Source organism: Pogonomyrmex barbatus, unplaced genomic scaffold (genome assembly GCF_055798465.1).
Source record: "Pogonomyrmex barbatus isolate J1 unplaced genomic scaffold, ASM5579846v1 scaffold9, whole genome shotgun sequence".
Lineage (NCBI taxonomy): Eukaryota > Metazoa > Arthropoda > Insecta > Hymenoptera > Formicidae > Pogonomyrmex > Pogonomyrmex barbatus.
In genome coordinates this window covers 160,945-175,958 of record NW_028297193.1, presented here as the reverse complement: position 1 = coordinate 175,958, position 15,014 = coordinate 160,945, and the positions used below count along the sequence as shown (strand labels likewise).

The following is a 15,014-nucleotide window of genomic DNA, read 5'->3' as shown; positions in this document are numbered from 1 at the left end:
TTTTTTAGCATTGCTAATTTTGCAGTAACCTGCTTGCACTTTAGATATTATGCAATTTGTCATAAATGATTTGTCATAAATTCGTTTGCGAACAGATGGCGAGAATATTTATGCATGAAATACGGAGGCCTTTTGCGGATTAATGCACGATCAACCATCGGAATCTTATTAAGTAATTAAATTCAACTTGGCCTTACTTCTACTGAATTAAAATTCGAGCTGACTGATTAAAACATTTATGTCTGTTCTGAAATAACATTTTAAGAATGAATTGTAAAAAAGAAAGAGAAAGAAAAACTAACAAATAAGTAATGTAATAAAACAATATTCTTTAGCATCTATATTTGTTAGTGTCTGAATTATTAAAAATGTTATTTGTTTGTAGTAATGACGAGTTGACACAATTCTTCTCAATTCTTTCAATCGACGTATGTATTCAAAGTGTCTGCATTGTCTAAAAATTGTATATCTAATTTATCCGGAACATAGCAGACATTGACTTTTAATAATCAAAGTTACCGATAGTGCAACATGAAATACCATACGTCTGTCTTACTCATCGATTCACCCGCGTTTGTCGACAGTATGTCGGTTCGCCATAATTGATAATAAAGCGTTGCGCCAATGCGAGCACGACGACTTTGTCATATCAATATTAAGTCGACTGCGAGAACGACATCAGTCTCCCCCACTAATTAATGTGACATTCTCCGGCGAGCAATAGGCAGCGGCTGCGGCTGTGCAACATGTGCAAGTACGCTTCAACGGTCGTGGTTCCACTCTAGAGCGAAGCCACGAAGCAAAGCATATATGGCAAGCAGACAAAATCATAATACTAATATCACGCGAAAGAAGGAGCAGGAGAGAGAGAGAGAGAGAGAGAGAGAGAGAGAGAGAGAGAGAGAGAGATATCGGGAACGCGTCTAATTTTAGATAAACGTCTCACGACATCCGTTTCCTACACGCGCGCAAACACCAGGAACACGTACATGCCAGCCGTTTTCCGCCAGTGTAGGGTACTCATACGAGATTAAGGATACGGATCCCGCGAGTGTAGTTAAAAATAAAGCACAGTCTGTCTTTTACCTCAAACGAGCAAGCGAGCAAGCGAGCAAGCGAGCAAGAGTGAGAGATTTCAGGACAAATTTTGTTATCCCTCCATGAGATCCAGTGTTTATGTCGGTTCTGGATATAGTCAACTCTCATGATAATCCTTCAAAGAAAAACAGAGAGTAATCAGAAGCGTCTAGATACTTGATAATATCCTTGAATTGTATTTACCGCAAATGATTTTAAACTGATTTGATTTCTCGTAATCGTTACAACTAATTGAATTTTTAGACAATTGCCCATCTCTTTATAGCTCTGCTTTCAGAAGCAAATGAATAATCAGTTAAACCTCGTCAACACGTTAACACGTTAACTGTCAGTGGTTAGTCAACTTTTCAACGTTGATAAGATTATAACATTGACCCAAATTTCGAGAAATGTCTGAAAATAATTTGAATTTAGGCTTAAGTTGTATTTAAATTTAAACTGAAATATTTGTGACAATTATTTGACTAGCGGATAAAATTCAATTCGTAATCAAATATTCAAGAAAAATATTTAGCAAAAAAATTATTTATAAAATAAATATTTATATAATATTCGTGCATCGCGGGACGATTGAAATGCTTGTTATTAATCTGCAATGAACGATATTTGCCTGTGACATACTCATACGTGACATCCACGTGAGCCGATCAGGCGATAATCTATCGACCCTCCAATGTAGAATCTTTTCTCATTGGTGAAATAGGGAAGGAATTTATTTAATATTCATCCGTTTCATCAACGCAATGTCGTTGATCGCAAAAGACAAATTCGATAGTGCGTGCATGTACACGGTACAGATGGCTTATGGCGATCGATATTAGAATCAACTCATCAAATTCATTGACTCTTATGTCTCGTTACTGTCTCGGCACGTCAACTTGCGTTGTATAAAAACTCGCGACAGCATTTAGTAGATTCGAAATTCGCGCGAACGAACGACGAGACGCGCGAGAGGGAGGAAAAGACGAAAGGTAGACGCGGTACAAACGGATGAGAGAGAAACTCGATTTCCTGCAACCCTGCAACGTCTCGCTAACTTCTTTTATCTTCTTTTATCACCCCTCTCTTCCCACCGTTATCGTAACATTCGGGGATGGGAAACGCCGCGCTATCCTACGACAATGTACGATGGCACGAGCCAAGTCGAGGGGTCGCACCGTGCACGCATTTCAGGATACGTAGTTACGTGTACGGGTATAGGGGTGGGTCGGGTATTCAACTACGACTACGCGATGCCAGGTGGTGACTGCCGCCCCATGTGTGCTCATATGTCTGCCCCCCCAAGTGGCGTTACTTTGCCACTGGCTGGCGCGATATATGAACTAAGTGTGTGTGTGTGTGTGTGTGTGTGTGTGTATGCAAAAGGAACGTGAATTCGTCACGCTATGCGCCTTCGTCAGCACCGACGCGATTCCTCGGTTAACCGCCTTGATGGGCGTGATCCTTGCCTGCCTTGCTATATTTTTAATATGGCTTATGCAGCTCTATTCGCACGTACAATAACCGTGCGTAAAGGATATCATCAGAAATTCCAAATTATATGATTGTAAACTGTTCCGTTTCTCTTTCCTTTCATTTACGACCAAAGATCAAAAGATCTACCTACATTTCATTCGTAACATCACCGCGAATTAGTTTACACATATTTTATAAAACGTATCAATTCGACTCATAAAAATGTACACAATACATGTACAGAACCATCGTACGCATCGCACGTGGTCTAAATGAAAATGAAAAATATCTCGTAGAAGAAATATCATGCAAGATATGTCGCCTATGTGTTACCGAGGGTCGTGCTCGACTATCCGATATCGATTGGCGGAACCAACCGGTCCAACCGGCGCGTGTCACGGTTACAGCCCGCCACGTTTATGAATTCGCCCGACGCGAGCGATACGCGTGCGTGCACGCGTGTAATTGCATCTAGAGAAAAGGGGAAGATCACGTCCCGTATATACATGGTCCAAACGGAAAATTAGATAATCTAGGGTAATATGTCGGGACGGCGGTAAAGCGGACAGATAAAAAGACAGTATGTTGTAACGCCAACGAGCTGCCTATCGCCGTTGGCATCGGCAGCTTCGCTAAACACGCGGTGCTTCGCACGGTGCAACGAGATAGAACGTGCACACACCATGTGCCATGTATTTTAAACATGCTCACACAGGTGTAACCTACCCCACCGTGCCCGTCGAGGGCGGCAGCCCTCATTTCGCGTCGGAATCGTTCTTGCGAATCCTAACTGTCGTAATCATCGAATCACTTAAAACTCGTAAAAACTTGACGTGTCTATAGAAATGAAACTAGAATTTCCTTCTGGTATATCGCAGAGATGACTCTATTGCTCCATAAAATATCGATTCAATTTGAGAACATATTTGATATTTCCTTTTTAAATTTGTTTTATGAATTTGTTTTATAAGAGAAATAAAATGTGTATAGTAAATATGATTTTTTTTCATGTCACACGACATGAGCTGTTTATAATACGAAGTAGACGGGTATACGGTTGCGACAGAATTTATTAGAACTTTATATTTAATTAAAAAATATGCCAGAAAATAGCCAGAAAAAAGCGCGCGTTTATATAATGTCTTATCTTAATTTAACAAATAAATTTTTTTGAATTAAATTTCAATTTTTCAATGAACCCATCAATTTTCAATCTGAAATAACCTTATAATCTTAAAATTGGAAGATATCTTCTATATTCTACACGTGGCTTCTATCATATCATATTCACGTTAGGTACGTTACGTAAAACCGTCTCGATTAAAAACGCAGGTATCATCGGTCTTCCCGCAAACAAATATCCACTGGGACATCGACCTTTCATTTCTCCTGTTAATATAGTCACATTTACCTACACATTATTTTATACACTGTTAATGTAGTCGGATTTACCTACGTGAATTTCTTGTTCAAAGGATGATTCGCATGTGCCTCTCTGGCTATCGCTTGTAAAAAAAAGATGTATACCGTTTGAAAATGATTCGTTAGCCAGATTCCCAAGCATTATGGTTAATGTGCGTGCGTGAATCATTCTGTTGTATTCTACTGTATCCCGCCGCGTACGGTTTCTAAAGGGTTCTGAAGGGTGATCCCCAATCCCATGCAACCGTTTCTGGTTTTTTGCAATGATAAGTGATAAGGCAATCGAATATCAAAAGATTGAGATACAATTTGATAAACAGTACATGATCATTTTTACAGCATTAATATAATCAAATATAATCAATAGTGATTAACGCAAGCATTAAACACGAATATTAAAAATTTAAATCTTAAAAAAGATTTAAAAAATGATTCGTTAGCCAGATTTAAAAAATGCCAAATGCACCTGTTGTAATAAAATTACATTAAAATAGAAATGGTACAACAGTTTCAAAAAAGATATTCTATAAAATAGTAAATTAATTTCTACAAAAATAACGACATGGAAAAGTTGCACCAATTGAAAATGAGTAATAATGTATACAATTACAAAAAGGATATTCATTAAAATCAATAAAAAATAAATTACAATTATAATAAATACTCACAGGTAATATTCCTATTAAAATTACGCGAATGAGATTATAATCATCAGGCCCAAAAACCTGAATCTTATTGAACATGTTGAATAATACATTGTTGAATAATACAATGAAATACTAATGGAAAATACAAAAACGTAAATTTTTTAGCCTAAATAAAAACCTGTACAGTTACGAGTTAATTGTATTCAGTCGTATTCACGTTATTTAAATCACTAGACATGTGGAAACTAGACCGGTGTAATACAGCTTGCGTTCAGATTCCCATGCTATTGGACGCACGGAAATAATGTATAATGTTATGTTTGTTAAAAGCGCGTCGATTGCGCGTAAGATGCATTTTGCCGCGTCTCTTTTTATCGTCGAAAAATCGATTTCAGGAAAAAGTTACGCCGGTACCGATCATCATGTTCGCAAATGCGATACGCAAACAGGAAAGCGGATAGATGTTGAATAACAGTCTGCGAGAACAGAATGTCGTCGGTGGGAATAAAAGTTGAAGCGTGTGCCCCGTTACGAGTTGCGAAACGGGACGGGGACCAGACGCATCGGGACCAGACATCGGGACGAGACACAGAAGAGAGACCGAGGTAAGGAAACAAGCGACAAGAGAGTGCCTAACGGGGGGTTGGTTGGTTGGTTGGTTGGTTGGTTGGTTGGTTGGTTGGTTGGTTGGTTGGTTGGTTGGTTGATTGGTCGGTCGGTCGGTCGGTCGGTCGGTCGTTCGGCCTGTTCGATAACTAAGCTCGTTCCTCTCTCTATCTCGCTCGATTCTTCTTCCATCTTTCGACATTAGCAAGGGTAGGCCGCGAGGGTAGTAAGACGAGGGGTAGTCGAGTCGTGCGTGCAGCCGGCACGCGCTCAACGAATTTTTCATCCAACGGATCCGCCAAGGTGCTCCTTCGGGTGCAACCGCGAAGAGGGAAAACTGAAATCCTCGGGTGGTAACCATTCTCGAGGATAGGATGGTTCCGCGCGCGCACCAATCGTCATCATTATACGCATTTTATCGCTTAATTATAATCGCGATCTTCACTAATTGATCCCTTCATCGCAGATTGGTGGGACGAAAGAATGAATATCAAAAATTGAGACGATAAGACTCGATCGAATGCATTTCGCGCGATCTATATCAGGACAGTTGTACAATCAAACGAGCTCTCGACTTTTCGTGTTTTTCAGTTTTTCGCAACGACATTTCCACGACGCGATTCACGTCGAGAATCCATATCTCGCGATTTGTAATTCGGACCCGCGACCGTTAAAGGTTGCGAAAGTGCCAACCTTCGCCTTCTCCGAAATATCGCGAGACCTGCCTTACCGGCCCTACAGGATATGTTAATAGCCTGGGACCCCGAGGACCCCGAGAAACTCAAACCTCTTTCATTCTTCTCTCCCTTCCATTCTTCTCTTGGCGGTCTTTCCTCCTTTCCTTCCGCACCTTTAGCCTTGCCTCGGCATAAAACTTCGTCATTTAAATATTAAATCTTGATAGAAAAGCCATTGGTCAAAGAAGCACCTCTCGCAGTGTTCAATTCGCTCATCTGCGCCGACGGTCGCCGTCGCGTTTTTTCAATCTCCCCCATTAACCGTTCTGTACGCGATATGGGAACACGGTTCGATTTCCGATACGCGTTAATAACACAAGATCATGTAACAATGTTGCTATGATCTACAGAATGTTGTATCGATTTATTCGTTTGTATTTTATTTTATACGTTATATTTTAGCAATACTTCGATACTCTATTCAGTTCACAATGCTAATTCCATCCTGAAATTATTAATCCTAAGATTGCTTCGAACAGCAATGCTATGAGGGGGGGGGGGGGGAGAAAAAAAAACAACGTTCGCTGAATTAAAAAGCGACATAATTAAACTTCTCTCCCCTAAGCAAAGGGTACACGCTGATCATTATCCCGATTATCGCCGGCTTAGCCGACGGTCCGAATCGTCCTAGTCTTTGAGCTGAGGAAAGCATGCTTGTCGACTCGAAGACGCGCGTCCACAAGTAATTACCTAATTTGCACGTGAGCGACATGTTTCGTGCGTGTGTGCGGCGTGTGTGATGACGTATCGACGGTGTCTGGCGATGGTGTGCGTGTGCTATCGGGCGAACACGCGTCTCGGATATAGCGCGTTCAATACTAGAGCCGGTATGTATAGGGGTGCCCCGTTCCCGGTTCGTCCCGGTTTGCCATCGTTGTACCCCTCGTACAACGGACTTTCAAGGCAACGGACGAGAACGGGACGCGCCATGTGGTGGCACGATACTTCTATACCATTGCACGACGGCATTTGCAACGGCAACGATAACGTCGTCGGGTGATGCGGAAAGATCGCGATCGGCTGCCAACGCCAACGCCAACGCTGCGTTTTCGCCCTTTTAATACCGATTACAATTCGCGCGATATCTCTCGGTATCTTTGCGGTATCTCTCTTTGTTTCTCTAAATCTTTATTTAAGATGTAGAATACTACGCGCACGTTTATATCGATTACTTCATCTAAATTATTCTCTGTATATGCTGTATATGATATAGCAGCCATATTAAGTTCGCGCACACGATCGTAAAACAAATTATTTATTTCCGACTAGAATGAGCAATAAAATCAGATTTTATTATATCACAGTAAAGGTACTTTGTCTGTAGAATATTTTGATATCAATATATCATCATAAGCAACAAATTCTTTTGTTATAAATGATACGTTGTAGAACTTCATGTTTAACATACTTATTAAGCTATTTGCTTATTTTTGACACTTTAGAATGAGCAAAAAACATTGAATTTTATTCCATTTATATATTACATTGCCTGTGAAGTATTTTAGTATCAAATACATGCAAGCAATAAATCCTATGTATTAAATCAGAATTTAGATCGCGATGGGATATTATAATGTAACTGTGTTTCCTACGTTTTCTGCATAATATTGTGACTTCTGTGAAGCATATATTTATCTAAAAAAATTTTAACGTAAAAATGTTTTAAGAAAATCCTTATTTATTGGGCTGTGCCCAATGGTATTTTCAGACGCGACGATGCAATATTCAAAATATAATGATTGTTCATAAAAACTGTTGTATATTTATTTATAGTTACAATATTTTTAAAAATATAAAATCTTTTGTCTTATCTTAGAGTAACAAAATAATAAATTCTGGTGTATTTGATCTTTCGATACAAATTGTGTGTGTGTGTGTGTGTGTGTGTGTGTGTGTGTGTGTGTGTGTGTATTTCTTTCATTTCAGAGACACATTTCCTACATTCTTTGATAAATGCAAACTTAATTCGCGATGACAAGGATTCCAATTTAGCACGAGTCCATACTTTGTATATCAAATAGAGAAGAAAGGATAGTATTGTGTATTCCGTAAAAGTTTACATGTTTACTCTATTGCCATTTAATGATAGAATGTTATTTCAATCAATACCTTTATTTTAAAATAACGATTTAATAGCTTTGAAAAGCGATTAAACGGTTAAGCTTGTTCTCGCTTAGTTTTCAACGTTGGAAAATAAGTTAATAAATAATAAGAAATTGTAAGCAAAACTAACGAATCACAAATCATTACATTAGAAAGATCAAAAGAAGCATCTAAATGTCGAGTTCAGTATCGCGGGCATGAGTAATTGAATTATTTGCCTCGTGTTCTGTATTCTTGGCGAGAGGTAAATTTATATAATCGTAAACTCTTTCATCTCTTATGGATGTTATATGGATGTTGTTCGGTTTTTCATTTCATCGCATCATCGAATTATGGCATTAAAGGAATAAGATATGGAATCGGTCAGTCACCTTTACGTTTAGCTTAAAGGTAGCGTTAAAGGGAGTCAGAAACAGGGACCCTAGCCTCTTGCGAGACAGCTGTATTCTTAACGGTCTCTCGATGTGTTGATGTCTAACGAGGGTAGGTCAGTATCGGTGCACATTGGATGTGTTTAAATATGTAAATGTAACTTCATCAGACATGTGTATATGTTTATTCGTGCCGCGGATAATTAGCGCTATCTTCTTATCTTATGAATATTTTTATTATTCTTACTAGTAGACGAGTTCAATTAAAATTCTGGCCCAACGACAAATTGAAAAAAAATCACATTACAGTTATTTAACAAGATTCTAATATACAAATATAAAAAAATAAAATTAATATATAAAAAAATTCAAATATATAAATATTTACATTTAATCTCCTGGTTTTCCATGTATCGATATTAATCGGAAAGATATCCGAGTATCGATATCTCAACAGTGCCAAGTACCGTAAGCATCCTCAACGTGGCCAGCCGTGGTTCATGCGCATTGCGAACCTTACCAGTGCTTCTGCCGAGAGCATGAATATAAGAGGGCGCCAAGCCTAACCAGCCACCCAACAAGGAGCAGGTGAGCACCTGGTCCCGTAACCCCGGTCCCGGCACGAGCTACTACTTGCCTCACGGTTGCGAGAGGGTGCTCAACGATCGTAACGTGCGTGTTAATTAACTCGACGTTATCAAAAAGTTACGAGTTATTTATGAATAAAAAAATGGATATCGCGTGTCTGCCAATCTGTACTTACTTTGCGCAAAAGGGGTGTAAGTTTGGGTAAATAAAATGCCCAATTACAACGCGCGACATAAGCAGTAATGTACTGATGCAGAAATAATTTAAAGTAAGTTTAACGAAATTAATAAAATAAAAGGGTGTCAAAGAAATATATAAAAAAAAAAAAATCAATATTCCGCGAATTCCGCGAATGAGAAACACTGATGAACTGGCTTGAGGCTGCGAACTCGCGCGGTCGCGGGGTTCAGACCGGCGACAGACGTTCACAAATCGTTGAAGGACGGGGAAATCCCTACCGAATATAAACCGCCTAATTCCTTTCGGAAGGCTCTCACGTTCCGCTTTATCGATATCCGTTTTGCTTAAAATTAACTCCAAGGTTACCGTTTCCGCGCTCATTTCTCATTATGAAAAAAAATAATCTACTAGTATTGCAAATTATACTAATGTTGCTAGAATTATCAGCATTATTTAAATGTCAATTAGTCATTGTGTTTCAAATGTAATATATATATATATATATATATATATATATATATATATATATATATATATATATATATATATTGTCCATAAACATTTATAATTATTAAAATTCACATTTGTATTAAAATTATTTTAATTTAATACTTGGATCATAATACATTATTTAATCTGTTGTAACGAAATGTAATTTTGAAGTTACATATTCATATATTTTTTAAGTCTTATTTCATTTTTACTATAATTCAGGATAACATTTTATAGTTGTATTATTCTTAGATAACCAAACATCTAATTTAAAAAAAAAAAAAAAAAAAAAAAAAAGAGGAGTTAGGAAATTGATTCTTAAAATAAAATATGTACAAGTTAAAAATTGTTCATATTTCAATTAGTTCATATTTCAAGATCAATGCTAGTTAATTATACATTATATTAAATCTCTTCTGCGTTTGAAAAAAAATTTGAGTTATTTCGTATCGACTTGCTAGTTTCGTCACGTACCTTTTGAACGTAGAAAATGCCGCTTTTTCGAACCGCCGGAATCCAGTGACGATTTAGACAGATTACTGGCGATGTTAGACATCGGCGATTCGATGTCCGCAGTATCCGGCGTTTTGCCGAGGCATCCAAGAGATACCTCGGGTGATGATCTCTTCTCCATCCTAGCGTTATCGAACGTTTATTTTGTATCAACGTTGACAGCAACTCGTTCTCGAGCCAAGTCGGAGATGCACGAAATGCGATCTCTCGAATTTATCGTCGAGTCGACGTCAGGCAGGGGTGCGACGTTGGCTTCTAGGAGAGAAAAAAAAGACGTTTCTTCAGCGATTTTTTTCTTCCGATATCCGAAGAAAGAATATGCCGCGAAATAAATTAATGTTTCGTGTCCTTTTCTATCAATATAGACTAATTTTTGACCTCAATTTAATTTATTCTCTCTTTCTAATTTTTAAAAGTCAAAGAAGAAAATAAAAAAATAAGTTAAATCGAGATTAAAATTAATCTACATGTAGAACGAATCCACTGGTAGAAGTAGATATAAAATGTATATTTAAGGCCTTAATGCTCCATTTCCACGATTTCTAAATTTTATAATTTCGGGTTAATTTACTCTTTATCTTAGATTCTTAATCTAGAATTCTTAGATCTAGAATTCTTAGAATTAAAAGATAAAAAATAAATTAAACCGAGAATAAAGTGAATATATGTTGGAAATAAACATCGTTCGAAGCAAAGAATGTAAAACTTAAGTCCATTACCGATGGAAAATTCACGATACCGCGAAACTTTTGGTGAAATCTATGATCGTTACCGCAAGAATCATATCACGAGAGTCATCTCATATTGTTTCATAGTCACAACAAATAGAGATCGCGAATACACAATGGCACTTCAAGTGGCGGAAACGAGACTTTGTCGTTACATCTCATCCGCATTGGTTCGTTATGTGTGTCGAGTATGTGTACGAGTGTCAAATTATCATGTCAACGCTCGTCTTATCTTGTCCAATCTCTTTTTGCGAAATTTTTTCAAAATTAATTATAATCGAGAAAGATAAAAATATATTATATATATATATAACAATACTCGGATGTATTCATCGTGTATTCAGAAATAAGCTATTTTCTCCCAGTATTATTTACCTTTCTAATTTTCTCTTCCCAGACAGTACAAAATGTCTTAAAACTGTTCTGGATAAATATAGAATTCAAGACTTTCTGAATTCTGTATGCTGGATGATTTTGAACATCTTGTGCTATCTGAGTTACTTATCACTATCACTTTCATTATCTTTACACTTTAAGGCTTGACTCTCTCACGGCGCGACGTGAATTATGTGACATCAGAGATGAGAAATGACATGCAAAAAGTTTTTTGCGCCATATAACTTTATTTTATACCTTTCTCTTAAAAATACGATATTTTCATATTCTTAAAACTTGTAAAAAAATATCAGAAAGTAAAATGTCTATCCAATAAATCACGTAAAAGTGTAAAATAATTTTTGAAATTACAGTATATTGCTCAGCTATCGAAAATCATCAAATCTAGTTGTAGGCATTAAGCGTAATTTTCTCGAGAGTTTCGAAAAGAAATTATTCTCGAAAGCATATCATGTATGTATATGCTTTTGCATGTACACACATGCGATTTTAAAATTTGTTATGTGACGTTCCGTGCTTATTCTAATATCGTTGTTTCGCTCGAGACAGGACGCAAAAACGGCGGTTACGACGATAATGCTGATATCAAAAACACGTGGCGATAATGCCTCTGTCTGGCTACGTTTAATTTAGAAATTATCTATTTCTTATTATTAATACAAGTTTTTATTATAATTAATTTAATTTTAATTTTTCGCGTATGTCGTACATACATACATTTCCTTGTTCTTACATCCTAATATAATAATCATCCGATGTAACCTAATCTACTGACTGATGCGAAAGATCGTCTTTATCAAGTTTCACTTTAAATCAGTTTAATGTGACCCCGAGCTCTTTTTAAAAAAAAAAAAAAACTACAAATAATTCCACTCTGGATGAAGTTTCCACTTTAAGTCAGTTTATCGACTCGAGCTCTTTTTTTCAGAGATTCAAGAAATTTATTTCCGGAAAGAGAGAACGTATCGCAAAGTCGATTTCAATAAAATTTTTACGTAAACTTTTATTGCGATCAACAAGTTATCAATCAGCGAATGCAAGCGCGGTTCGTCAAATGATTTTTTCACATTAAATCTACTTGGTGAATGGGGGAAGAGGGGGGGGGGGAGCAAATATGATCGATAAAAAAACAGCTAAAACAGTTGCAATTATAATTACTAGTGAAACGTGAGAATAGATCTGTTTTTTTTTAGCTGAACTTGCACGGTTTATCTTTATCTCCACGTTGGTGAAAAAGAAGTCGAGCTAAAAAGAACAAGCCTAATTTCTCTCGCGTTCAAACAGAAACATGTCTTTCTATGTCTTTCCTAATTATGACTTTCTACATGCCGAAGCCATTTAAGTCGATCCGAGTCGTTAAATTTCCCGGAAATCCCGGTAAGACTTCTCGCCGACCTCGACCATACATCGGGTGTGCCATTCTTACTAACAAAACAAAAGAAAACAGTTTAGAAATTTGCATGTGAAGACAAATTTCTACATTCACGAGACTGAATCCTTCAAAAATCCAAACGGAAAGCGCGCGTTCTTTCTACCGCGCGCGTGTTCTCCATCGGCTTGTTCTCCATTGACGCTCGAAAAAAAAAGAAAAGAAACGAAAACTCACGGGAAGACTATTACTCGAGGAATTGTTGTGCCTGGTACCTGTTTGTACCCTTGACGCGCAACTATTTTGACCGAGCGTCGATCGAGAGAGCGATTCTCACGTCGAATTTATATCAATATAATTTGACTTTAATCTCACTCTTTATCTTTATCTAATTCTTAGAGAGAGAAAAGATGAGAAATAAGTCAAATTGAAATTAAAGTTAATCTACATTGTTACAAATAGACATCAATACTATAATACATATTATATGCTGTAATATATCATACCAATATATTTACAATATTTTTGACGTGTTAAATAATTACCCGAGGTAAATAATGTCGTTCGTCTGGATTCCCTCGGCGCAGCCTTTAAAGCTTGCTTTTCGAAAGCTCGTTTTCAAATCGATGAGATTTTCAACGCACCCTGTATGTGCAAAAGTTCACGCAGTGCGCCGAGATATCGCCGGGAGGAACTCTCAAGTTGCACGCGTGTCGTCGACGGGATCACCGGATTACGGGATCACATTAACCGGGTGGTGCGAGATCCTCGTCATCGATCGGCGACAGGCGGTTTACTCGGATTTACTCGCGCCGCGTCGCGCCGCGCCGCGTTGCGCCACATCGCGGCGCGACCACTTTCGGCGCGAAATCAACTCGTTGCGGTTAGTTAACAAGGATAACAACAGTTGCGACGAATCGTCCGGAACGATCACGAGTCTCGAAACGTTATTCAACGACGTTCCGCGCGGAGTGCACCGACACTCCGAAATATACAACGAGATCGACAATCGTTTCTAATTCGTCAATCAAACGTTATGAGACTACACTGCTACCAATGGCGAGAGGTCGCAGAATCGTGACAAGTGCGCGCGCGCGCGCGCGCGCGCGCGGGTGGATCGGCGAGGAAAGGCGCGAAACGGGAGGAGGCGGTCGGAGGAAGAAGAGGATAGTGGAGTGGGAGGAAAAAGGAAGTGGTGGAGTGGGAAAAAACGGTTTGTTCGTATCGTACATATATTTCTCTGCTCCATTTTTTTTGGTATGCTCTCCCCCCGCTCCCCCTCCACCCTTTGCCCCCCATTCATCCAAACACGACGTATCTATCTTTCAGTTATTAGTTTTTTTTATTTTTTTTTTTATGTTTACAAGGCTGATTTACAAGGTGAATAGGAAAAGAAGGGTAACGAGTGCATCACACTCGGTCCCGAAATTTTTGCTAAATTGTAATTATTTTCCGTAGTAACATTACACGTTTTGGATAAATTGTATTATTTAATTCTCTACTTAAAGGTTTTTACATCTTCTTAAAAATGATTAAAAATATATAATCAATATTGAATTCATGAACAAATAGAGTCTTTTTTATCTTTACATCTTTACATAAAAGACTTTTGCATATACAGGTTATAATTATTATTTAATGAAATGAATAATCGAATTTTACTATTATGAATAAGAGAAAATAATATGTTTAGAGATGACTCTAAGATCTCATATCGGCCATAAAATATATGTATACATAATGAAAATATGCATTCGTTTGTTAATTAAATAAGATGCTTTTTATCCTAGAATATTACCGGTTTAATCTTTATCGTTAAACATTGACAATCTTATAGGAGTTTGGCACAGGTATAAAAATTTAAACAATCCATAATATAATATTAATTTTATGATTTATTTCGATGTCATTAGACGCACACGCGCGCGCGCGCGCACAAACGTGATAATATTTAATTTTGTTTAAAACTAAGCATTTTTATAATTATCAGCAAATATAGCTAAAAAGAGTATTTTATCGCATTTTCTTATAAAAAAATGTATATTTTTTATTCACAGTATAACAACCTATTATTTTCCATTTACATAGACCAATTAATCCCATTGACTTTATTTTCATAAAGAATATATTACTTTGCAATGTTGCGTTGTAATGTTTCATTGCAGATGTCTGCTTATAAAAAGCAAACATTTTAACGTTGCCGCAATGCTGCAGTAATGCTTTGCAATTTATTTGCAATATTTCAATGAGAGTATTTCTACAGTCTTTCTGTGCTATATAGAATATTTTAGAGATTCTTTTTGAGATTC

At 37.4% G+C, this 15,014-nt stretch overlaps 1 protein-coding gene across 1 annotated transcript in view; it reads right to left on the bottom strand.

Annotated features, from left to right (window-relative positions):
- Window positions 1–13,751, bottom strand: part of LOC105428961 (M-phase inducer phosphatase) — a 49,156-nt gene extending 35,405 nt beyond the window's left edge. Inside the window, exons 1-2 of the mRNA XM_011641587.3 lie at window positions 13,251–13,751; window positions 10,174–10,467 (exon numbers count right to left, since the gene is read on the bottom strand). Of these exons, the coding sequence (XP_011639889.2) occupies window positions 10,174–10,333 (160 nt within the window). The 5' untranslated portion in view covers window positions 10,334–10,467; window positions 13,251–13,751. The remainder of the gene's footprint in view (window positions 1–10,173; window positions 10,468–13,250) is intronic.
- Between the last annotated feature and the right edge of the window lie 1,263 nt (window positions 13,752–15,014).